The 26,915-nt window shown below is 34.1% G+C and overlaps 5 protein-coding genes across 10 annotated transcripts; 2 read left to right on the forward strand and 3 right to left on the reverse strand.

Moving 5' to 3' along the window:
* Nucleotides 1-71: 71 nt before the first annotated feature.
* Nucleotides 72-5,692, forward strand: LOC117243149. Its single transcript, XM_033510392.1, has 4 exons — nt 72-447; nt 892-1,385; nt 1,515-1,721; nt 3,276-5,692. Exons 1-4 carry the CDS (start codon nt 282-284, stop codon nt 4,497-4,499), a joined length of 2,091 nt encoding a protein of 696 aa, XP_033366283.1. The 5' UTR covers nt 72-281; the 3' UTR covers nt 4,500-5,692.
* LOC117243150 (adenylosuccinate lyase) lies at nt 2,436-26,745 on the forward strand. 2 transcript variants are annotated; one of them, XM_033510394.1, is made up of 7 exons: nt 2,598-2,722; nt 24,120-24,219; nt 24,667-24,871; nt 24,956-25,238; nt 25,338-25,489; nt 25,655-26,053; nt 26,243-26,745. In XM_033510394.1, exons 3-7 carry the CDS (start codon nt 24,668-24,670, stop codon nt 26,504-26,506), a joined length of 1,302 nt encoding a protein of 433 aa, XP_033366285.1. In that variant the 5' UTR covers nt 2,598-2,722; nt 24,120-24,219; nt 24,667; the 3' UTR covers nt 26,507-26,745. The 2 variants fall into 2 exon arrangements, with proteins under 2 accessions (XP_033366284.1, XP_033366285.1); XM_033510393.1 differs by lacking the exon at nt 24,120-24,219 and having other exon boundaries at nt 2,436-2,722; nt 24,668-24,871.
* LOC117243155 lies at nt 5,830-11,053 on the reverse strand. Its single transcript, XM_033510405.1, has 11 exons — nt 9,407-11,053; nt 9,052-9,230; nt 8,800-8,954; nt 8,310-8,439; nt 7,537-8,208; nt 6,834-6,923; nt 6,655-6,727; nt 6,467-6,541; nt 6,288-6,383; nt 6,117-6,191; nt 5,830-6,048 (listed from the first exon to the last, which is right to left on the reverse strand). Exons 1-11 carry the CDS (start codon nt 9,596-9,598, stop codon nt 5,971-5,973), a joined length of 1,815 nt encoding a protein of 604 aa, XP_033366296.1. The 5' UTR covers nt 9,599-11,053; the 3' UTR covers nt 5,830-5,970.
* On the reverse strand, nt 12,131-15,819 carry LOC117243152. 5 transcript variants are annotated; one of them, XM_033510399.1, is made up of 4 exons: nt 15,415-15,819; nt 14,656-14,888; nt 14,302-14,487; nt 12,316-12,660 (listed from the first exon to the last, which is right to left on the reverse strand). In XM_033510399.1, exons 2-4 carry the CDS (start codon nt 14,746-14,748, stop codon nt 12,433-12,435), a joined length of 507 nt encoding a protein of 168 aa, XP_033366290.1. In that variant the 5' UTR covers nt 14,749-14,888; nt 15,415-15,819; the 3' UTR covers nt 12,316-12,432. The 5 variants fall into 5 exon arrangements, with proteins under 5 accessions (XP_033366292.1, XP_033366290.1, XP_033366288.1 ...); XM_033510397.1 differs by having other exon boundaries at nt 14,656-15,052; XM_033510396.1 differs by having other exon boundaries at nt 14,656-14,850; nt 15,415-15,818.
* LOC117243153 (protein snakeskin) lies at nt 22,307-24,195 on the reverse strand. The gene is made up of 4 exons (XM_033510402.1): nt 24,030-24,195; nt 22,899-23,105; nt 22,613-22,732; nt 22,307-22,438 (listed from the first exon to the last, which is right to left on the reverse strand). Exons 1-4 carry the CDS (start codon nt 24,078-24,080, stop codon nt 22,328-22,330), a joined length of 489 nt encoding a protein of 162 aa, XP_033366293.1. The 5' UTR covers nt 24,081-24,195; the 3' UTR covers nt 22,307-22,327.
* Nucleotides 26,746-26,915: the final 170 nt, after the last annotated feature.

The raw sequence follows: 26,915 nt of genomic DNA on the forward strand, positions 1-26,915 counted from the left end.
CCAATGGGGGGGGGGGGGCAATCAGTCCGAAATAAGCGCCATCTGATCTCATACACTTAACCCATAGCCCATAGCACAGCCGTGGTTTAGTGCATCGCGTGCTCGTGCATCAGTCTTCTTTAAACCGTGGTGGTATGTTTATTGATCATTGATCCCTCGACTTTGGTCGGTACCTATTTTCTATTTCAGAAAGATATCCAACAGATCGAATTTTGTCCCTTTGTGTTTGTCATGATTAAAGATAGAATTAATTTTTGCCAAAATGACGGTTTAACGACAATATGATTAGTAGTAATAATAACAAAGGAAAACAAATGTCAATTAATAATAGGAACGACGACGTTCAAATCAATAAAGAGGGAACAATGGTGTCTGTGTCAACGATTCAACAATCAAATGAGTCCTTCAATAAAATCAACATAGAAGACGGTATAAAACAACAATTGGGTAAGTGATGTTGATGGATATTTATAGAAAACGACAGGATTTTCGAATATTTTGGTTCGCCGTAATAATATAACCAGCTGTGGTTGTCTGATAATTTCATTTCAATTCAGTCGTTTATATCCAAAGATTAACCAGTGCGATGAATTCTATTTCATTATGGTCGTGTTTTATTTTATTCTTCTATTTATTGTAAAGATAAAATTATCATTGGAAGTCCTATCATCTCCTGGCAATTGTCATTTGTTCTGGAAATATAATGTCTGAGGCCAGAAATATCAAATCAATTGTATAATTACTTTTTTTCCATTAATACTTTTTTTGAGAAAGTACGTTTTTCAATGTTACGTAAGTATATTTTTTTCATACCAAACTCACACGTATTTCATATCAGAATATTCTCATTGTTATAAAGGTATTATAACAATCGTTTTTAATCAAATTCAGCATATTTACACAATCGACGGCCGGCCATACAGTCACGAACCGACAGCAAAGTACAGAACTTGAGGGAGGAACAAATGGAAAGCAATTTAAAATTATTAAAATTCGTAGCCGATTCCCAGTTGACATTAACTCAAGTTAATGGTCAGAGGAAGCTCGGTCCACCTCCTGGCTGGACAGGACCTCCTCCTGGTCCGAAATGCGAGATTTTTGTCGGCAGTATCCCCCGAGATTATTACGAACCGGAAATTGTTCCTATATTTAGTACTGTAGGAACGATTTATGAGTTACGCTTGATGATGGAATTTTCTGGCATAAATAGGGGTTACTGTTTTATTATGTACACCACTGAAGAAGAGGCAGCTCGTGCTGTTAAAGAATTAGATCAGCATGAAATTTATCCTGGGAAAAGAATCGGTGTTGTTGCAAGCACAAATAATTGTCGGCTTTATATTAATCAGCTGCCTCGAAATCTTGATTCTAAAACAATTATCAAGGTTCGTTGTTAATGTCCTCTGGTTTATTATGTTTTGCTTTCTATCGACTTTTTTATTCTATCGGAGGTGGATCCTTTTATCTTCCTATTTTTGTTTTTTATTTTTGTTTTTTGTTTTTTTTTTCTTTAGAAAATTTACGAGATGACCGATGAAATCGATAAAGTGGCCGTTTATAGAAATTTCAACGGCTTCGTTTGTTATGTTCTGGTTTCGTATAAAACCCATCGAGGTGCCGCCATGGCGAGAAGAAGATTGGTGCCTGAATCGGCCATGCTTTTTAAAAATTGCGAGGTCAACATAGAATGGGCTAATGCGAACATGACACCTTTTAACGTAGTACGTATAACAATTATTAAATTTACGAGCTTTCTGTAATTAAGCTAAAAAAGCTATGTAGATATTAATTAATTTTGGCAAAGAGAGATCAGTGTTTGCAAATCGTCATCAGTAACAATACGATTTTCCTTTCGCGCAAAAAGAACAATGACATCGGTCAATTATAGTCCCATGAGAAAATGGAACGTGGGTACTTTCCCTTGTTAAGTTGTCTCTGCAAATGGTACTGTGATTTAGTAGAATAAAAAACCTTGCAATATTCGAGCTTTTATTGCAATTTATATCGTGTTGTAATTCAGTTTCCGCTTTTAAGAAAAAAATGACAATCACTCCCTGCTTATTGAATAACAACCATGGTAACCAAGCGTGATTCAATCTTTTATAAATTCTTTTATAGTTAGCTATAGATTTTTCAATTTTATTTACATTTATTCAAGAAAGAAGAATTTAATTTAATAGTACTGTTAATTATTTATCCAAATGTTTACTCAAGATCCGATTATTTTTATATACTCTTGTGCAAATTATAGACTTCAGTATACACAAATTCTTCTTCCGTACTAAAAATCTTGAACAATTCCTTTTTTCAAACTAAAATTACATTCAAAATGAATAAACATTATTTCAAATTATAGTAAGGTCATTTAAATCAATTAGTTCATGTTTCCTTCACAAGAGGCACTGTGAGCGTTGGCATTCAGTAAAGAAAATGCACAGCGCACAACGATAAACGTGCCCAGTAAATCAGCTGATCGCGTTCTTTCTCGAAGTATTATACGAAGTGTTATACGAAGTATTTTCTGAGATTCACATTACTAACTGGACGAATAAAAAAGGCGGTGAAAATGAGTGCGTCAACGATCGAAAATAGTGAATATTGTGACTATCGCAGTCCCTTGGCAATAAGATATGCTTCGAAGGAAATGCGCTATAACTTCAGCGATCAATATAAGTTCAGCACATGGCGGAAACTATGGATTTATTTGGCCAAGGCAGAGATGGTTCGTAACTGTCGAACAAAATTATCATAACCAGTTTATTCTGTGTATTGTAGCCTCATGTGAAAATAATCAGTTTTTTTCGATTTTACCGGCAGCTGCATGTACAGATACCTCATTTGCTTTGCTTGTTCAGACAAAAACAAGATAACGAATTTATATTCTCCTAATAAAATAATATACGAACATGTAGCCATTAGGCATTAGAGTTAACTATTCGTAAATGATTTTCGTGTAATCAGAAATATTATTCATAATAATATTTATATCACAGCATTGTTTAGCTATTTTCTGGTATCAATTTAGATAACTCATTATTTTTCTATTCTCTGCTATGTTCTTGCATCTTATTGCTAACACCATGTTTACAATTGGAACAGTTTCGAAAATATATCTTTTCAAAGGTTATCGATAGTTCATTGTGCGTTTCACAAATATGCTAACTTGATCAAATTGTGATTTTGCAAACACAGGACGTCTCTTTGTTAAATTTCAATTATCGGAAATTCTAGATTTCTCGTTTAAAATAAGTCTTTGAATTATTAACAAACTATAGTATGAAGAAAGTGGAACATGTGACGAAGAAGGCAATATAGTAATAACAGAAACGTTTATCGAACCAGTTAAAACTAAAAAGATCGCGGTTCGTGCGAAACAGAAGGCCGTCAATAAACGATCTAACATAATAAACAATCAACGAATGCAAAAATCAATCGATACGTCGGTTCACAAAGGCAGACCCATAAAAGCTGCGTCGTCCAATTCGTTGAAAAGTCACGGTAATCCAATAAGTCAATGCAAACTTGAAAAATGTCGATCAAAAAGTTTAGTTTGTTACAATTGTTGTTCGTTGGTGGAACTTGCAAGGAAAAAGTACGCATCAAATGGAGCGTGTGACATCAATGGAAATCTGAGAAACAGTTTAGATCATTCTTTACCGCACGAACATTCCAAGCAGAATTGCGTTCAACCGGATCACTCGAAAGCAGTTCTTCCTGCGATTAGTACATATTTAACGTATTTAAACAAAGGAAAACGCTTGAAGAATCCTAAATGGAACGAGTTGCAAAGATGTTCAAACGATGCTTTAGGTAGTATTCAAGATTTTTCCAAAAATCTAAAGAATATTCCTTCTGATCTAATTAACAATTATAGATTAGAGTGTTCTTGTCATTGTCAGTTTCACGGTAACGGTAGTTTTAATTTACCAACGCTATCTTCGAACGATTTCCAGTCTGTTAATAACTGGAATTCGACGGATAGTTTCGTGAAAGATTTCTCTAAAGCCTTAAACATTTCAAACAAAAGTGATAGTAAAAAATGTGTCAGACAAGAGCATAGAAGTATTTATAAAAGCGAACACATTCCTGTAGAAACTAATGTTCGCCACGTATCGAATAATTGTTTGCATTCTCGCCCTTTGAACGAATCTAATCGTCAACTTGCAAATGGTCACCAGTACAGTAATTGCTATCAAAATTTTGCGATTAATACCGCAGAACAAATTAATGGAACAACCTACGATCAATTTCCAAGTCAAAATGTGTTATCCGATTTACAAAATGCCCAAGAGTTAACTGCATTTCGTCAGGAACCAAATCGTGAACATTTTTCACAACAATTTCCATTGAGTGATGTGAAACCTATGATGATCAATCAGAATTTTAATTGGTTCTCTCCTGAACTTCTGCCTATGGAAGTGTACCGTCGTGAATCTGTAAACATTTCAGGGGTATCTAACAAAATTGTAAACGATTGCAAGTATTCGAACAATCATTAGATGATCAATAATTCGCAGCAGTATAATTACGAATCTTTTTTGAATCCTATATCAAAGTTTAATGGGAGATTCGTACATAAAAATCCAATAAACGCTGTGAATCCTGCCATATATCCGAAAGGCGCGATGTTTGCAAAAGATAAACCACAGTTTGTAGAGCATTTTCGAAGACTTTGAGGATTTATCTTGCCAAGAGATTAACTATAAGGATCATCGAGTATCATATCAGGAAGTTATATAATTTTGTAGTCTTTGCTTCGTTGGGTGCCGTTATGTTGTAATATAAAGTTAAGAAAACACAGATAAGTTGAATTCATGCTAATATTTCATAAAAGTATCTTGAGTTTCATAGATTCATTTGTGTCTTCGTAAACAGAATCGTCTAATTTTCGTAAATAAAGATTTGTAAGAGGAAAAATTTGTGATCAAAATTTTTAACATTCGAGATTGTTATATGACATTATAATACGTGTGTTATGGGCGAATTGAAAGGTTTTGCTAATCAGTATTTGAAAGAAAGTTTGGTGATTCGCCTTTTTTTATAATCTATGTCCTGAATCGTGTGACACAGTTTTGTTTGTTAAGTATATATACTTATTCATTTTTAAACTTATATCTTAAATATAGAACATGGAGTATGGAAAATTTCGTAATTTATATAAGCCGAAATTCCTAATGATTAATTATCACTTCAAGATTTACTATTATACTAATAATGTGAAGTAAAACGCGTTTTATACCAAAGAATAATCTATAATGGCAATCGTTATTTCTTATTATTGTAATTCTCAGAATCTAAATCAACCTTTATATAATTTTATTTTCTAATCGTACTTGTAGTGATGCTCCTTTTTTTCAAAGCTCAACAAATTGTTAAACTCTTTCTATCTTCGATTCTTTGTATCTTGATCTTCATGTGAGATTAAACGATCTCTGTATAATTGCTTATTGTATCCCGTTTATATAATTAAGTGCTTTATGTCGTTGCGATGCAATTGTACAGTGAATGTTCAAAGAAAAGCATAATTTCCAAGCGAAAATTACAATTTATTCTAAACACTAGAAATAATGTTAAGATAGATATGATGCTGTTTTATGATACATTATAATATTTTACAATCGTCGCTGACCGTATAACATTGTTAAAAAAACCTTTTTTCTTGTAATCAACAATCTCACACTTTTTTAATGAAATAAATAATGTTTTGGAATATTATATATAAGCTAATAACTTTTTAGTTGTTGACAAGTTTAAGAATGTTCACGCCCTGCTAGTCTAGGAATCATAAAATGATTATTTACAATATATAGACAAATTTCAATGAGTGAACTTATTTATGTCTACGTTGTTTGCTGTTTCCTACTAATTCGTTCGACATACAATCTTCATTTATGTACATGAATATTTTTCCTTAATCATCTAAGAACACATTTTATCTGTTTTTCTCTTTTTTTTTTTTTTTTGACAAAATTATGCTGGCACACTTGATTGTGCAGGGCTTGGTATTGAAGCACATTGTGGACAATTGTCGGATTTATTTCGAGTGCTCTGAAAATGAAAATAAGCGTAACGTAAATTACTAAATAAGTTCCATGCAACAAAACTGAACTTCTTACCTGACTGCTCTTCGTATGTAGATACTCGCCACATCCACTGCATTTTAAACGTTTTTGCTCACCTTTACATAATCCCTAAGATATTGAAAACAATATTTTTATACATATTGTATATATTATTGATATTATGCTATCTATGCATAATATGTAAAATATTCCTCTGATTTTTACCTTTATCATATTTGGAGTCGCGCAATATTCACAGTAGAATCGTCCTTGCTTGTCTCTATAAGCAGTATAATGTAAGGAACTAGGCGATACAGGTACCTGGGAAAACGTTAACTCAAATAATAAAATAAAACATGTCATTAAATACATATATATTTAATGTTAAAGTCTCAAGAATTAACCTGTGTCCTGTCGCAAACTGGACAAATATTTATAACTTTTCGTTCAGGATTGGTCTGTTTCTCTTCGATAAGTCCCTACAAAATATTTTATAAAGTTGCGTTATTTATTAAAGACTAACATATGATTTGTATTTTTAGTAAATAAAATTATTCTAGAATTTTTCTTAATTAATTTGTCGTACGATTACCTCTGCTGTCTCTATCTTCCTGGGATTAGGACTCCCACTATAATCGGGAGTTTGGATATCGACCTCAGTGTATCTGAAAATATTGTTTGAAATGCGAATAAAAGTATATTCATGGTTTTTAGAGAAAAATCGTGTATCTACTTTAGAAGCGAATTTAAAATGATATATTATTTTCTTACGACAGTTTAGTAGGTTCAACTTTGTTGTTTTTTCGGAACCCATACATTCTTTTCGTTCTGGTAGCTGAATTGGTCATTTCTGTATGAGCACTAGGGAATAAAGGTATGAAGAAAGATTATTTATGGAACTATGCGGCAGAAGTAGGTTTAAAGCAATAAATGCAAACAATTTCCGGTGTATTATCAGCTGTGTATTACGGTTAAACAAGATAGGAAATATGCAGGTCACAGTTGCATTTTACAACGCGTTTCACTTTAAAGTCAGATTGATAGCATTTCCCTGCACTGTGCTGATAAAATTGGGATTAAGGTAGTATTTTGTAAAGCTTATTTATATGCTATTGTAAGATGCGTCTTTTTGGTATTTTTGTTAAACAGAATCTGCAGAAGAGCTGCTACTACGTCCACTCTTGACTCGTATATTTATTCATGTTTGAAACACAAGATGAAATTAATTTTTTGAAAGGTCTACGATAGAATAATTCCTTAATGCAAAGATAAAAAAATAAAAATAACTTATTCGTATCTAAAATGCAGAATAAAATTCAAAACCATCCTTTTCTCTTCTACTTGTTATTCGCATTTCAGAGAATTTCATTCCTTATCACATTCTTTTCAAGTAGAAACCTATTATCTAAACGAAAAAAGGAAACAAAGTACCTAACAATTATTATTATTTAATCCAAATGGAAGTATTTCTTACGTCTGTGTTTCCGCTTGAGATTGAGATTCCGAATCAGTTTCCAATACCTGTTCTACAGTTGATTTATCATTCTTCAATCGATCATTAGAAACTTTAGGCTTTTTTACATTTTCTTTCAAATTCAGACATAGTGTATAGTTTAACGCTTCGTCCATGCTGATCGAATCTTCAGTAAGAGTACTCTTCTTTTCATCTTTCTGATCAGCATCAATTTTCCGTTGTTTATCGTCTTCTTTATTACCTTCAAATATCGATGGATTCTCTGGTTTCGTTCTCGATTGATTCTCGATTTCTTGTGTACAATTTATCATTTCTGCTACCTGGCATGGTGGGGGAATTAACACCTTCGATTCTACAGGATTCAACTTATGGATATTTTCCAATTGGCTGCCTGTAGCTTCCAAAACAGAATCTGACGTTTCTAACGTGGGGGATACCGTTGGGTTTTTAGATATGGAATCTGTTTCCTTGAAAGATTTCTCTGGTTTGTTCGCAGAAGGTTCCACATCTTTATTTAACTTTGTCTTCTGTGGAGATTTCGATTTGTTCGCCCTACTCGTTGGTTTTACTTTCTTCTTCTCATCTTTCTCATTTTTATTTTTCTTCGCCTCCTTCTCCTTTTTCGCTGCATTTACCTTTACCTTCTTCACTTCTTCTGATTCACCTTTCTTCCTGTTAACACATACATATACTAAGTCGATGAAATAATAATTCAAGATAAAAGAAGTTTGTGTTTCTCTCATGGCAAAGCTATGTACATAAAATATGCTTACGTCGCTTTCGAGGCAGTTTGGCACGATATGTGAGTTTTCGGCGTCACGCAGTAAGAACCGAGAGTGAATTTTGTGATTTTCGTTTCCGAGACTCCTCTTAAATTCGGATCTTGCGGTTCGTGTTGAGTGCCTTCGAAAAAGGTAATGTCTAGTGATTAATTTAAGAAATTAAATAGCAGCACTATAGATACGCCGATGTAAGGAAGATAAGAAAGGAGTATAAAACTAAAAGGAAATACGTGAAATTTTTTCTACATCCAATATATAGCCGAAGCATTTTCTGTGGCACAATAGAACGTTGCGTTGTTCTCGTTTGTTCTCGTTTACCGAAGAAATAATCACTTTTCTACGTTTTATCCGTATATTTACCATAATTTAAAACGTTTTATAATATTGGAAGATGATTATACTGTTAGAACTAAGAAAAATCACGCGTTTGCTGTCAAATTAACTCCTGTACTCGCAACCTGATTTAGGCGAGCTTTCTCACTCGTCAACATATCGTAGGATTTCTTCTCCACCGATTGCACTCTGTCCGTTTGTTCCTTTACTGTTTCCTTATCTTGCTTCGATTGCTCTACCCGCTGCGTTTGCTGCTGTTGACTTTGCTGCGATACTTGAATTATACCTGTGACACACCTACAACTAATCACGATAAAAATGATTAAAATATATTTCATTCGTTCATCGAAGTAACGTCAATTGTGCCAATCATTTATAAATGTAGCATAATGATACCAACCTTGTACAACACGTTGATCCTCTAAGAAGTTGTAAAAATGCAGGACAAGGTACGCAAGGAGCTTGTTGAATCGTAGGCTGCATCACAGCTGAAGAGCTTGCGAAAAATTGTATAGCGCGATTGCATAGCTCGCATCTGCTCACAGTTTGCACAGGCATCTCTTTTACTTCTCGCTGAGTCTGATTAAATCTTCGTAATTAGCAAAGTAATCGAGTTTGACGTAACAATAACTAATTGCGAACAAGATTAAGGGATAAATATGTTTAAAGAAAATGTTATTGTATTTAAATTTACATCGAGAAAATATCTTTATAGTTTAATTACTGCGCTCTATAGCGCGCATTTGTATCATTACTTGGCACTGTCTGTTCAATGTTTGCTGATGATCCGTTTGAACATCAGCAACTTCTACGTAGCACAAGCTCCGTGCACTTGTTGGACAATCGACGTATTGCCGTCGACGTCCAAATGAAACCTTTCTGTGACTGTGATCAGCGACTACGTCTTCCTCACCGAAAGGTACTTTGATGCTGCTGACGCTGGTCATCAGGTCATGTTTGACCGTCTAGATTGTAGAGAGATACCTTAAAAGAAACGTTACACTCCAGGAACATAGATTACTTACTATTAATATTATAATACTATTATGAAATTGACCTATCAACCGGTAGATAATTTGTAAAATTCGTCTTAGATGACTATTTATTAGATCTTATTTAAATAGATTTTATCTAGGAATGTATCGTTCTTGCTTGAACTCTGAAATCAGCAGAAGCAAAGTTTCTATCTTTCTACTTTTCTATCCTTCTATAAAGTTTTATATTCAATGTTTCAACTCACTTCGGCGGACAAGGGGCCACAGGTTTCCTTCTGAAACAATACTTCAGTCGGCTTCGCGTAACAGCACTGCCGACAGAGATTGCAGGTACGTTTCCAAAATCTGACACGGAACACATAGTTCACTGATAGGAAAATCGGAATTGGAAAATTTTATTCGACTTGGGACTTACGCGAGTACCAATGAGACTTCGATTATGAAGAGGATAAACGCGAAAAGAGAAAGACACGCCATTGTTATTATGTACCATGGTGAAGAGTAACTTAATAATAGAAGGATTCCAGCGATTGCGAAGAATATCGTGCCCAATAAGGAAAAAAGAAACATCTGCAATAAAAATGTTTTATGCTTCTCTTTGACATTCATTTATATCTTTATTGTGATAGATACGATGTAAAAATTAATGTTAATTTTTCGTGGAAACTTTCTTCATACAAGTGATTACCGGCATCGTGTTCAATTCTCCTCCGATGAACTGACTAATTAGATCGATCGACAAGACGAAAACGTACACTCCAGCAAGCACGATCAGTAAAATACACGTTATAGATGGTAAAGTAGAATCACCCAGTGATATCGTGTAAATGATAAGTACAAAGATCAGTAGTACCACTAGCTAATTAATCAAAAAGTCTCGTTTAATTACCACTTTCATTCAATTAATTTCGATGGAATATCCTCGAGTGTAATATCAGCTAGAGTAGTGTATCGCAATATCATGTTTGTAATTAATACTCACGAATTGGAATATTCTGAGAGGTCTTATTACTAATCGAACGCACGCGCTGATTCTGTTTAATTTCTTCGTTTCCAATTTAGAATTTGACTTGCTCTCTGAGGAATATACACTTTTATACAAATTATTTGAGTCTGGAAAAAAGATTTCGTGTTGCAAGGAGAAATAAAACTCGTAGAAGGAGGATGGTTGGAAGATAATTTAAACCTTCATGCTCCATGATCAATTGACTTTAGGAAGTTTTATATCAGCTTCCTGTCATCGGGCGAACCTCTATCATCGCTTTTTACATTTTGTTTATTGTTATGATATATGTTATGTTATATCGAAACGTCGCGTATCGATAGATTTGCAAATTTTCTTCTACGACGATATTCAAGAGAGTGTGGTCATCTCGTCGTGTCAATTAGGCAACAGAGAGATTGTTGTTAGTAATGTTGATTAAAACGTGTTGTGTAATGAATTACAATCCGCTATTATTAAAGCAATGGATATGGGACTTGGAACTGAAAATTGAAGAATAAAACACGTTATTCTTCCAACGCTTATTTTGTACATGTATTATATGGCGTACATTATAATACATCTTTTTATATACTTTCGTTCTCTTTTATAATAAGTTTTACATTTGGCTTATAAAATTATATAACAAAGGATTATCGATATGAAATATTAATTCGTGAACATCTTGTATTAGAAGATGTCGATTAGTATTAAAATTGGACGGAATGTATTTTGATAAAGACACATCAATTTTTGTCAAATCTATATAATAGATTTATAAATTGATAAATGTATATAAAGACGAATTATAATTTTTTGTCTTATCATAGTTACAATTATTAATATAAAAAGTATAATTTTTGTCACTAATTATCTAAAAATATTCATGGCAATTCTGAGATTTGTAGCATATATAAAATGTATGATATCAACAAGTAAGAAACAGAGATTACAGATTATATTATTATACATATATTATACTATACGTACGTATAAGAACACTACTCTAGTTATCCAAAGTTTCGATTATAAATAATATTCAATATATGTGTATGTATATATATATATATATTGTTTAATGGATCTTTATGATTTCTTAAAAATATGAAAAATATACCGTATATATCATAAAATATACCATATATGTAGAAAATCTTTGGAGATTAATCTTTGTTAATTGCTAAATTTGCTACGTTGCTAAAAGGAAAGACTAAAGCTAAGAACTTTATGAAACTATTAATCCAAAATATTATTCTGATCTATCAGTTAAAACTATTTTCTACAATATACAATTCACTGCATCATTTGATTTGTACATTTCCTATAAATATCTACTCTTCTAACCTACGCGTATAATCAAGTAACACCTAACTAGATCGTCGTTAAGACGATTGGACGGAATCAGAACTTACAACTAATCTTTGAATATTTGGCTCGTGAATTATTTTTGGGCCTTATATCAGTGTACATTATTTTTACATTTTTCATTTTTCAGTATATGATGTAGAACACATTCGGTGGGAAACCATCTCTTTTCGATTCTTCTGTTTCTTTTCTTTCATCACCTCTTGTGATAAGCCATTTTATAAAATACGTGACATATTTAACATCAGCTATCTCTTTTTTCTCCATAGAAACGACATTTTTTTCAAAATTTACATAACATTAAATATTCATATTTTTACTGACTTATTGACAACCTATTCTCCTAGTTACATCAAGCAGGCATTTGTAAGTATAATTCTCACGAATGTTTCATACTCGTTCTCCTAATCTAAAGACCGTTACGCCGTATCTTTCCTTCTTACTCGATGGTTTTTGACGAGTAAATGATGAAGAATACTTCCAAGAAGAAAACCGCAGCATTGACAAATGTGAACACTGCGCCTGATATGAACATATCCATGTACTGTTTGCTGGGATACAATTCGTTGTTGCTGTAGTAAGGGCCGAGAATCTTTGTCCAATTATAGACAATTATGCTTCCAGCGACGATGTGCAGGAGCCCACCGACTGAAGAGAACAATATCAACTGCAATCAGAGCAGATCGATGTTACTCAAAAATGTATCGAGATCGACGATCTACTTTTACTTCCATTTTTCAAGGATAATAATCATAAACATAGAGAACGTGCGCAGTTCGTAACTTCAAATATAGTGTCTTTTTAAATATTCAAAGAGTAATTTGAAGAAAAAAGTTAGCATGACAAACTCGTAGATTTCTGAAACATTAATTTCAGTTATTTCTTAAATGTTTCATTGGTCTTGCCATGTAACAAACGCGTCCTGTCATGTAATAGGATATTTAGAGAAAAATTTTCAGTTTACGAATAAATTGCCTAGAAATAGAATTTTCTGTGGATTACGCCGAGCACACGTTCGAAACTTGGAATGAATTATGCTATTTCTAAAATTCCTTGTATCGTTCAAAGGAGGTCACGCAGTCGTTCACTTTTGCGCCGAACCTCGCAATTATTCTACGTGTTATCACAGTTGTGAGACACGAACGACACTAATTATCGTATTTCTCGAAGCGACCAGTCCTAGATACTGCAAGTTCCGATCGTTTCGTGAACATAGACGTTGTAAAGTAGGTGATCGATAAACAGTACGGGGACTTGGACGTTGATAAGTTATGAATTTTAATCAAACTAGAACGGAACACGTGCATGGTTTCGAACAGTTTAGTCAGCTCGGAAATAGTCGAAGCTTGGTATCGTGATATATTTTTAATACTTGACAGACTAGTACGAAAGAAACAATCGTAGATTGTAATAACCTAAGTATTAAAATTAAATTAGCTTTGGGTCTCTTGGATGGATTTCCAGTGCCCCAGAAAATTACAATTTACAGATAATATCGAAGATAGATCGATACAGATATTAGAGGCCACTTGCTGTCTCATTGTCATTTATGAGCTATGAAAAATAAGCGAATCTTAGTTACCTTACGTTGAATACTTAACAATCTCGTCCTGAAAATAGTACAAATATCTTGTCCTTTTTGATGGGAGAAAGTTTTTAATGTATTCACAAATAATAATCATGAACGCGATACTTCTAAAAATAAGCTGTTGTACTGTTTAAAAAATTGTCTCAACATACAATTTGTTAAAATAGATTTCTCATTCATAAATTACAGTCGTGATTATGACTGTCGATTTACACTAAAACGTGCGAATAATTTTACAAACGAGGACGAAGAGTTTTCTGGAGACACGAAGGACGTTTGTTAGTTATTAAATATGCAGTTTCTGCATGATGATTTAGCAAATGGGTACGGTTCTAACTGGAGACCAATAAAACGACGGAAACTCCGACCTTGTTGACAGATTTATGTCGAAAATACTAAACATGGGAAATGAAACTGACGTGATACTATTCGTCCTTTGGTGATCGTCACGCAATCCCTTGATTGCGACGCTTCGCCCATTTATTATCGCTAGACCTGTCACGTAATCTGTTTTCTGGTTCGCAGAATCTCGCGTTAAATTAATTGAAGCGATCGGTTTTTAAATAATTTACGACAGGAATGTCTACATATTTTATTCTTTACATTAAATCAAAGATTATTCCATCGTACGAATTATTTTATGAATTTCTATCTTTGAAACGCACGCTTATTGTTACGTTTTCTAAACTATACTGACGATTTTAAGTGAATAGAACTTACGGTTCTTTTCGGTATTCGATCTCCCAATAGTTGACAAATGATGAAAAGCGTGTTGATTATCAGGTAGCCAGCAATAGTGATGTAAATTATCGCGGCATCGTCAAGCTTGAAATGCATTCTAATCATGATCTTCTGGAACGAATTTAACGGATCGACGACTAATCCGATAGCGAACACAGCTAAAACCTGTCAAATGCAAATTTCAAATGCTAACGCATCGAGAAATATTTGTAACTGGATTGTTATTAACCATAAAGTACAAATATTCGTTCATTCGAAGAAGAACACGAATTAATTACTAAAATTTGTTCACTGAATTATTCGTCATTTTGTCATGATTAAATAAGTACTTACAATTTCCAAGAGCTTCATCGCAAGAGGCATAAGCTTCGCCACTTTCAGCTCCTTATGAACATGCTGGCTCTCCTGCTGATTATCATCTGCCATTCTGACTCTACGGGGTTTTCCTCTGCCGTCACCCAGTTTGGAAGATTTTGGGTTTATCCTTCGTTCACGATCAATTCTTTCCACCCCTCAAGCACATCAAACCTTGGCAATAGCAAATAGCACGATAAGCATCTGAATTACTGAGGAGAACGTGTACATGAATTAGAGACCAATGGACGCGAAAAGCGGTTTCAGACACATGAGGTAGCTTGCATGTTGAATAAAGATTTCATGATTTCTGCTTTCACGTACACTTCAATTCATACTCTGTTTATTCTCCATTATTACTCCACTTCGAAAATTTCTGAAAGATTTCCCAAGATACTTGACGACGTTGGATATTTCAGCTTAAATCGTTTACTATATTATTGCATCTTGAAATCGCGCGGAACGTCGCAAATAGTTTATCTCTCTCGTTATACCTGAATTGATATCCTTACACAGAATTAGCGTTCTTAACATTCTTGACTCATACGTATTACACAACCATAGACAGACACATGACTCAATGATAGAGTACTCTATACCAATCTACAGAAATGTTTATTTCACTACGACTTATTTGTAAAGTATCGTTGAGAAAATTAACCGAAGAGTTTAATGAAAAAGTAAGTTTTAAAAATTCCTGAAAAGCACCGTATAAATATCCAAACAATAGATACATACCTTTTTCAACGTGTTCCTCGTGGACCCTTCCACTCACGTGAACTAATATCCACAAAATTTCTTCCAGTCGAAGAATCCACCGCACCGCGCACTATCTTCAGTCGCACTTTCTTCTCTACGCAAATATTTTGTAATTTTAATCACAAAATCCTTCACAGTTAAATCGCTCGAGTGAATCAGAATTCCAAGGCTAACCCAACCGGGAAGATCCTGGAGATTGGTTACGATCGATGCAGTGGACGCGTGTTGTTAGAAGTCCAGCCACGCTAATCGTGCGATATAGTGTGGTTCGGAGAAACATGCAGTTGCACGCTGTGTGGCGGACAAACTTAAACTGGAACGTCAAGCGTGACACACTGCGAGGCTACGCGTCGTACGTGCAAGTTGCGCAGGCGGTCTGCCGACTCTGTTAACCAGGTTCACCGTATGACCGTGTCGCATTCGTTTGCTCCTGTACGTGTCATTGCCGTGTAATTTCACGAAAACGATCCTCGTGTACTTTCTAATTCGTTTAATTGACGCATTTCCGCCAGAATGGATGCATCAAATTGATTGTCACGAAGAACTTCTTTCTTTCTCTCCTTTTATTACTTCTACTTCCGGCGAGGAAGGTACCGCGAAGAAACTAGAATTACGTAACAATTACCGTGGATTTCTTGTTTGTTCTACTATTTCTTGGTCGTGGAAATTCTTTATGGAAAGAATGGTACCGTTACTTTTAATGCTGAGCAGTTGTTAGTCATTGCTTTTGTTAAGTAGCTTTGGGTGGGATATTTTATCGTAGAGGGCAGAATAATTGGGTTTGTGGGCGAGGCTTCTTCTTCTCGGTTAAATTGCTCGAGACGAAGAACGATTTGAACGAAATTCGTCTTATGATGATGATTTAGTTGATATATTTATCTTATTTCACGGTATGTTTGAGAAATTAGAGAATGTCTGCGACATACGGACTGCTAACAATTAGATGCGTTCCTCGAATGATCGTCGCAGTCAGTGTTATTATGTGGTCAATACTGGGAAGACAGGCGTCGTGTCGGCGTATTGTAATCGTTGTAAATATCAGTATTATAGTAAGATACGAATTTAAAAACATCGACAGAAACTTAGGACCTCTCTTCTTCTTTATTTCTTTAGAAATAGAATTTCAGATCTTTGCAATTGCAAACTTAAATTATTTTATTGAATTCCCAATGTCCCATAAAATTACAGTGTACAGTAGATCAGATATTAGGACTTCCTTGCATTTTGTGCTTGCATAGTAAAATTTAGTAATCGCACCTCATTACTAATTATTATGTTTGAAGATTCACAAATCGTGAAAAATCAATCTAAACCCTTACAAAGTCGGAATAAAATTATTTCTGAATAAAAACCAACAACTCCTTTCTCCATGATTGTACATATAGTGGAATCTCGCTTATCCAAGTCCCGCTTAACCGAAGTTCTGTATTATCCAAAGTAGTTTGAACTTTGCCGTAACTTCATTTTTTCGAAATTTTAACAGAAAGAGTATGAACGTGCGAATAGTCAGATATCGTGAAAGCAGTTAATCAAACACTCAACAAATTTACGATTAAATAAACGAAGAATGGTTGTAGAAAATACTGCAAGTGTCCACATTGAGAAACGTTGTTGTCTCATTGGAAAATGTTTTATCATACTAATCAGAATACTGTAGTATAGAATTTAAGTGCAATTTCCTATTCTAAATAGTTATTAGTAACGCTAGAAGATGGTATCACTGTTACTTCTAACGTCGCCTCTAGAGAAAAACAGCAAGATAAAATATAGCAATAAACGTCAGCTAATTGTTTCTCGGCTTTTGTTTACAAATAAAAGTTGCCACATACATGGTTCTCTACAGATACACTTTTCTTTTTTCATGAATATGGACTACATTACAACGTAATACTCTTTCTCTTCCCCCTGAAAAATTGGTTTTCTGACATCTACAGTGTTTTCTATAAACCTTTCTTTGAAAGCAATGAAATAAACCTAAATACACGTAGCATAACATTATCAAAATGCTTTCTATAATTTTATTATATGATTTACGAACGCTAATAGACCTTTCCGCATTATTCGAGGATAGTCGAGGTTCCACTGTATCTGTAAACTTCTCTTGTCGATCATGTTGCCACGTAGTTAAATAATGCCTCGACTGCTAGACGCCCAAGTTATGATTTGGAAAAAGACTCCGGTAATCGGAGCCTGTGACGAAGGGCGAAGTAACTGCGGCATTTAATTCACGAACACGTGTTGTTGATACATCGAAAGGTATGCATCGGTGCATGCTGGACTTCACGTGACTCACGATGTATAATTTGCGTGAACGTATTGCGGATGTGTACACGTGCACAAAAACCATCGAGCTTTGGCCATTTCCACGTCACGTTTAAACACGTATAAACGAAAGCAGGATCGGGTCGAGAGCGCCAGAATAAAAGGGCCACGGCGAATATTTCCTTCCTGAACCGATCTGAAATCGGTTCGTACACCGGCCTCTTGAATCGTATTACTCTTGAGTAATGTTGTGAAATAATTTCTATACTGCTCCTTTTTCCTTGATTTCATGCGGTGTATCGCATTTCCTACGCAACACATTTTCTTAAATATATTCAACAAACGTCTGTGCTCTTGTTAAAGCGATGTAATACTGTATTTCTTGTTTATTTGAATTGCTTTTTCTCCCTGGTAGTTTCTTTTACAATAAATTTTTAAGACTATATCTAAGTATGATTATAGGTTGTTATTGAATATTTAATATCTATAGAAATAAAACTGAGAAAAGTAGATTCATGTTGGGAGAGACGAAGTAAAAAGACAGAATATCATATTACTTCCTGCGTCCATGCAGTAATATATTCTTAACAAGCAAAGTAAAGTAGCTTGTAATAATTCAAAGTTTCAGAGAGAATTAAGATTTTTCTTTGTAACACGATGCCCGATAAAAAGCACTACGTACCTATGGAAAGTTATAACTTTTTCGACCATGACACAATAAATGTGCAATACGAATATTAAAACAAACAGAAAGGAATCGCTAAATCTATGTGTACACTAAATATGAAACGTTATCGTCAACTGTCTTCTTATATCCGATATCGACCTATAATTTCCAACCCAGTGGTAGGAATATACTTAAACAAGAAGAAAACTATCTGAAATAAGTTCCAGTCAAACAAACACACTAAGCTCAAGCCTGTACAATTAATATCGATTAAATCTAATATCGATTAATTTAAGAAACGAAGCAAACTAATTTTCGCAATGAACAATGTTAAGCGGAGAAAGCGTAGAAAATTTGATTTTAATTGACCGTAATGTAATAACGAAGAAAAAAGAGTATTAAAGCATCGTGTACGACCCAACTTATATCAACGGTAGATTATTTTCTAATTGCGTAATAGTCTTAATGCGTAGTTACTCCTATTACAGAAAAACTATACTACGCGCATGTACGTAACGTATCTAAATACAATCATTCATGCAGGTGTGAACATCATTATATATCAAGGTGTGCATTCACAAACGTGCTCGATAGAAGATCACGTGTTCACTAGGTCAGTAGGTGCGGCCTGGTCTTCATCAATCATTATGCGATCTTCCTATCGATCTTCAACTATGCGCTACGATTTCCGCTTTGGCAAATCACATTACCGAAACGTTAATACTACTTCATCCTGTCTATATGTTAGACGATTAGAATTTAAAATTTCACGCTTCACTGCCTTTGTTTCTGAAGAATTTGACGGAAGAATTTTTAGATATTAATTTTATTAAGGAAAAATTTGTTACATTGATTTTTTCGTATTTTTGTCTATTCTTTCTATATTTTATTTCAATCCTTCGTTATGGTTTTCTCTAATTTTTTTCTTCTTTTTAATTTCAATTTAGTTTCGCATTTTCTAACATCACTCGGGTTTCGCTTTGAGAAGTTAAATTACCAGAAGCATTGCTAATTAACGCGATTATGTATCCGGACCGTGGGTGTACGATTGTACCGGTCATTCACGATGATTACCGGGTCAAGTAGACTAATTGATGCATATCATGTTCGCTGTTGCAACCCTTCTTCGACTTCACTCGGCATGCTACATATTCGTGACATTATACACAAGTCCGCGATGTCTTCATTTGTGACTCATTATTCTCGCCACCCATTCATTGTTTTTAAATATTCTTGATATTCGCTGTAGGAGAAGTTCTTCATTGTTTCTTGGAAGACTATTTTACTATCTTATACGTTATTTGCACGCAACGCGGAGACAAATTTTATATTACTTGCAATTTGGGTTCTTTTAAGACGTTATGGCTCTCTGCGATTCACACGAATTGGATATATTTCAAGAACACGGTGAACGATCACGGCACATAAACAGATAAAATGGAAAATGAGAGCTAAAGCCAGCACTAATTCGGGGATACTGAAATAATTCGAATTTTATTTGACAGTCCCAAACCCTTCAGTTTCGAAACTTAGAGAGAAATTCAAACATCTCTCATTCGAATCAAGTGGGTTCATGCTTTTAATCTTACGAATTTCCATAGAAAGTGAACTCAAACGTACTCGTAGTCTCCGTCAGGATTCGGGGAAGGATTGATCATCCAATCGACCCACTTGTAAAACTGGTAAATGCCACAAATTAGACTTCCGATTGCGCCAATTACAGTGAGCCACGTTTCCTAAACAGTTGTACATTTTTATACAAACTTTTACTCTCGTCTTCGACCAGTTAATGGATTATACTTCGCCTTTCACTTACTCACGAGATATATATAGTCTTTGTCCATCACCAGAAGTATGATATCTGACGAATGCACGAACATGTAGCCTGTAATAAAGGTAGGTACTAAAACCCCGAAAATTGGAACCTCGAGATATGGCTCCAATGGTCGCAAGTACACTACGGTACCTATTATGCAGGCAGACTATAAAAGTAAAAGGCTTTTACTGATAGAAACGAGCCTTCGAATTTTCATTGTATTTTCATTTTAACCAAACATTGTAAAATTTGTATTTAAAATCGTACCATGGCCAATGTTCTCCAAATCAGCAACTTCTTTTCGAGAACCAATGCGTTTATTGTGAAGTTGTTAATATGCACCGGTACGTTGCCCATTTTTCTCGAGAATTATTCTTCTATCGAAATCATGATATTTACAGAACCTTCCGATCGATAATAAATTTACGACGATATTTTGTTTCAAAATATGTTCTCATCGAACGTGCCGGAAGTTTCAGCGCTCGAACAATCGACCTTTCTTTTTCGACCGAATCGCGCGATGCAAATCGAAGCATGTGACTGACGAACATATTTTAAGTTTAAATTTATTCATTTTGAATGAAACATAATTTATGTGTTGATAGAAAATGTTTATTCGTTAACTGTCGTTCTACGTTTCAACATTCCTAGAAGAACCATTTCCAGGAGATTGTTCCATTTTTTTATATTCTGTATAGCCTATATAAGCGGTTTCGCAAAATAATATGATGAAATTACCTGAAAAGTACGAAATTCTACAGATTTTCCCACCGATAGTGGTAAGGAAAATTGCGAAAAGAATATATACCCATTAACAGCAAGCCAATTTTTAATTCGTTTTGTGGAATGTCGGTCCTCGTGTAATTTTCGTGATTTGACCTCACCAGAGCTGCTGTGCCACCTATGAAATGGAATATCGCTCCGAGCGAAAAAAAGGTGAATTCCTATAAATAAATATAGGAAAAGATAAACGAGAAAAGATCACGCGAGACGTTATATATTCGTTGAGAAATAAATTCACGTCTAATATCGGATTCTGTGTCTAATTACATCTTGAGCTTATTACTTAGAATTCTAAATATTTTACTTCCTCAAATTTCCGTAATTCAATTACGTTATTAGGAAAGTTTACGTTGTTAAGAAAGCTCATGTGCAACTAACTGGTAATCTGCGAGGTTTTTCAAAAACGTGAGTCATTGCGATGGAAAAATAGATGATAAAGTACGTGGACGCGTCGATGCAGTAAATGACCCATAACCATCTTGGTGTCGTGAATTCCTTGCGGTTTAACAGCTCGTGGATGCAAACACCAGCTATGATCTAAACGGCCAAGAAAATGTAGTTTCGATTTCGATTCGTATTCGCAATTTCTTCGATAAAAAGTAGTATTACCATTTCGTGTACTTTCAAAAGAAAACTGAAGTCTTTGAAAAGTCTAGGTATTTGAGTAAGAGGCATGTTTATTAAATCATAGAATAAACTAATCATTGGACGCTTTAAAATTCGATGAAAGTAATCGATCTTAATATCGAGATATGTACTGAATTGTCTGCGAATAATTTTTCTCCGGATAAGTTGCTTTATTCATATTATCAAACCGTGGACGTATATTGTAGAACTTTCGAAAGTTGTTCTTTTAATCTCTTTCGTTGGATAGAATTCTTTTCTTAAATTTGTAAAGAATATACGTATATTTACGAGAAAAGATTTGAAACAACTGATTTGGAAAATTCGTTAAAATAGATATATTAAATTGTCGTATAAATGATGAAACGAAATTACTGACAAGATTGTAGCAACATTATATAAAAATTAAAGACTGTTTTCTACATTTTACTATCTATAATATAGACAGGTATCATATAAATTGTATATGCAGTAGTACATCTTGTCGATAATTCAAGTACAAAGTTGTAATTATAATTGTAATTATAAAAAATGTAATCTAATTTTTAATTTAACAACGATTTACTTTAACTTTAATCCTCTTCCTTTCTTAGATAAATTATTTTGACATTATGCAGATGACAGACATATACTGAACTTTTATTTCAAACGTCGGAGGATTTGTTTATCTTTCTGTTATGACATCGTTTGGAAAAAAATGTGGCGAGATTACTATTCTATATGTTACGTGAAATGTGACTTTATTCTAAATATTCATCGTGGCTTTTTGCAAAATGTAGAACGCTTAATATTAGATCGACGAGATACGCTGCACCCTCGATAACGCACAACGATCCAACAGCTAGGCCGACCTAAAAAAATTTTTATTCTGTGTCAATACAATGACAAGGTACATTGAAACACTTAGATAAAATAAATAATATCTATTGTGTAAAATTACAATAAAGAATCGATGAAGACAGAGATGTTTTATAAAGTTCATCGTTGTTTAATTAATAGTTAGTAATTAGATTATTAAAGATTACCTGTCGTTCCTGGACAATCGTATCGAATTTATTTTCTGATTGATATCCGTGCCAATAATGGAGTGCTGTGCCACCTACAGCGATGAACATGAAGGTTCCAACGAAGTTCATTATAATTTCCTAAAAGTCAATATTTTTCATTAATGTCAAACAATTTCATATCTTCCGATAATTATTATTTATAGATCTTAATCTGAATTATTTATAGATCCCGCGTCTAATAGATTTTTGTTCTAAAATAAATAACCTAAGTATAAAGTTGTAATCGGAGCGAAAATGATCTTACAACAAGTGTCTTTTTGTGAGACGAGTTGCCAAAGCAATAAGTAATTAGAACAACGCTGGTGTATATGAAAAATCCCACTAAAACACCAGACGCAACGATTTCTGCATCCGGATTTTTGTCTTCGTTCAAATTCCATGTTCCTCCAACACCCAGGAATTCCCCTTGGTATCCTGTTCGATACAGGATCAGGATTATAAGATTAATAACCTGAAAGGACAATCAACAGCCTAAACAAGACATATATATCTTAACAAATAAAATAGTTTTATATCTAAAATCGATTTGACTTGCAACAATAAATTACAATTCGTGAAGATGTGTTTAATAGAACGTGATACATATTTGAAAATTGTAATGTCCTCGTGTATAAAAATAACGGAATTTCTTAGTTCTTCGATATTTTAGTCTCTTTTTATTAGCTGCTCATAAGGAATTAACTCTAGTAAAAGAATAGTACTCTGATGCCACGATACCGTAATATGGTATCGCTTTACAAATATCCTTATCGTACATCGATAACTGAAATGAATCATACAATTATGTACAAATGTTTCTTGAATGAGTCTAGTTACAATGATTTATCAACGTAGGAACCTAACATTAATTGATGGACCAGGCATTATTAATCAGATTCGACACGCAATTGATATGACTTAAACGTCTGTGAAATTGCCGCAATTTTTTCATAAATAAGAATCAACTCTACAATGACAATGCGACATCCATTAATCGTGATTTTGCAATAGTACTATTGTTGCAAGGCACCTTTAGGTGAAAAATATTTCCATTGTTGCACGAAACGAGAACGTTTCATCCAATTGACGTAATTTTGTCCTAAAAGTTATATCGAAAGTGTATTATACTGTCCATATTTTGTAACTTTAATAAATTGTAAACCAAATGGAGAATTTCAATTTTGTGCACGCGCGAAAGAATGAATAAAAAATCACAAAATTTTTATCGGTATATCATCTTAATTATTCGTCACACAACTTCATTTTTAGAATCACAGTTTCACTACCCGTTTTATGTTTCCGAATTATTGACTCGGCACGCTTCACCTTGATATAAATATGCATATAATAAAATATAATTAGATAATAAAGAGAACGATAAAAGAGTTCTCCTCACCAGTTTAAGCACTTTTATCGCTATACCCGCAATAGTTTCTAAAGACACCATGATTACTTTTTCTATATGAATTCTTCACGCTTGGGACAGGTGAACTAATTGAAATAAAAGCGTGCTGGTTGTTTTCGACGCGGTACCAAGCCCTCTTTATCTAATCAGATGATACAGCGTACGTCGACAGAGGGATAAGACCAGTAGAAAACGAACGATAATATACCTCGAAATATAACGTTCATTGTTATTTTATTTTCTTAATGCTTGTTTTCATACGATTAATTCAATAAAATTATCATGAAACGTTATTATATTCTTATCACTGACCATTTTTTTTAAATGCCATTGACCTAATTATCTTAAAAGTCCTCCACTGCACATAATTACAAAATTGACTTGAATAGAACTTGGTTTTAAAAATTCAATTTTACCTGAAGAAACAGTGTAAAGATATATCGTAAAATATGTAAATCATTATGCGAATGTACTTTCTAAAAAGAAATTAGTGACTAGACGTTAATTAGCATTCACCATCGTATCAAGCTTGAAATTTACAAATTTTCAGTTCTGATTTATATAGTCTTTCGTTGAGTCTTTTACGAATAATATTATTAAATATTTCTAATGTCCAATATTTATTTTAGATGCTGGGCTTAGTTATCACCCCGGAGCAAATCGCGGAAATGGAGGCTCACGTGAACGATATAGATTTTAAAGCTGCTGCAGAGGAAGAGAAAGCCACCAGACACGATGTAATGGCTCACGTTCACATTTTTGGAAACCAATGTCCAAAAGCTGCTCCAATAATCCATTTAGGTGCAACTAGTTGCTACGTCGGTGACAACACGGTAATATTAATATCATTTCCTGTAATGAATACGCACCATGCATGTGAAATACCCTATTCATGGTAGTTGTATTGATTTTCGAAGGATTTAATAATTATTCGTCAAGGTTTCAACATTCTTCTGCCGAAATTGGCGAACGTTTTGTCCCGTCTCGCGAAGTTCGCCATGGAACATCGGGATTTGCCGACTTTGGGATTCACTCATCTTCAACCAGCACAACTTACGACCGTTGGTAAACGAGCTACGCTGTGGCTTCATGATCTTCTGATGGATGAGAGAACTCTTTGCCGAGCTAGAGACGATTTGAAGTTTCGCGGAGTGAAAGGCACAACTGGCACTCAAGCTTCGTTCCTTCAATTATTTAATGGTGAGTGTGTATCTTAAATAATTGTAAAAACTATAATTATTATATAATATAATATATATTTAAAAATATTCCACTTTCGTCTTTGGTTCGTTTCCACAGGTGATGATAAGAAAGTTAAGCAGTTAGATCAACTGGTAACTAAAATGGCTGGTTTCGATAAACACTATCTTGTAACAGGACAAACATACAGCAGAAAAGTCGACGTGGAATGCTTAAATGCTCTAAGTTCTTTAGGTTCTACTGTCCACAAGGTCAATAAACTACCTTCTCTAAAAAAAGAAATAAGCTGTCCATTATTTATTTGGTAAAAATCCAAATGAAATTATTGAATGAAGCAAATAGGAAAATAGTAATAAAATAAAAACATAATGCAAGACTTCCTTTGAAGATTTGCTTTATTAGTTTCTGTTCCACAGATCTGTAGTGATATTCGATTACTGGCGAACATGAAAGAAGTCGAGGAACCGTTCGAGAGCACTCAAATTGGATCAAGTGCAATGCCATACAAAAGAAACCCAATGCGTTCAGAGAGGTGTTGTAGTATAGCAAGACACTTGATGACTTTGGCCAATAATGCTCTACAAACAGCAGCCAATCAATGGATGGAAAGAACGCTCGATGATTCTGCTAATCGAAGAATTACTTTGTCCGAGGCGTTCTTGTCAGCGGATGTGCTCCTAATGACTCTTCAAAATATTACGGAAGGCATGATCGTTTACCCCAAAGTTATCGCCAGCCATATCGCACAAGAATTGCCTTTTATGACTGCGGAAAATATAATAATGGCTATGGTAAAAGCAGGAGGCGATAGACAAGTAAGATTTATGTTATTGTACACTCATAACAGAAACAAAATTGTATTTTATATGAAAACATTTACTTTTCTATGCTTAGGAAATCTGACTTTAGTAGAGTTCTAAAACAAGAACCCACAAGAAAAAAAGAATATTTTCTTAAAAACATTTTCTTTAATCCAATAAATTAATATTGCTTTTCCGTGACAGGTTTGCCACGAGAAAATAAGAGTGCTGTCTCAAGAAGCTGGTGCACAGGTGAAGCAACACGGCAAAAACAACGATCTAGTGGACAGGATCAAGAAAGATCCATATTTTGCCCCGATCCTTAATCAATTGGATAATCTTTTGGATCCGCGTACGTTCGTTGGTAGAGCACCTCAACAGGTTATCGAATTTTTAGAAGAAGAAGTCAATCCTGTGCTTGAGAATTACAAAGGGATTTTAGGCGAAAAGGTGGAACTCAATATTTGATCCAACAAAAATAGGATTTTTTATTCTCTAAGGAAGGAAGTGATCTTTTATAAATGTTTTATAAAAAGTTTTGTCAAATGTTGTCTGTTATTTTTACGTGTGTTAGTATTGTAAACTTTACAGAGATTAGAACTGAATAAAACAGAAGAAACATAAAGTGCACTGTTTCGCAGCTACGCGCGCGCTTTTTCCACGTTCAACGTTTTTCTCTCGTTAAGAAAACCCGATTTTACTTCTGAGACTCGAATGAAAAATTAGAAACTTCTCGCCAACGTAACTGCTGTGATAGCAAGTGAAGATGGAGTAGACAAATCAAAGAAATACGAGGAAATACAGACTTTTTAAAAGAAATGCTAATTTTCATATTTACATTTAAATGGAAGAAATAGGACAGAATAAGAGATAGAAA

The sequence above is a fragment of the Bombus vosnesenskii genome, unplaced genomic scaffold (assembly GCF_011952255.1).
Source record: "Bombus vosnesenskii isolate JDL3184/JDL3185 unplaced genomic scaffold, Bvos_JDL3184-5_v1.1 scf7180000013265, whole genome shotgun sequence".
Lineage (NCBI taxonomy): Eukaryota > Metazoa > Arthropoda > Insecta > Hymenoptera > Apidae > Bombus > Bombus vosnesenskii.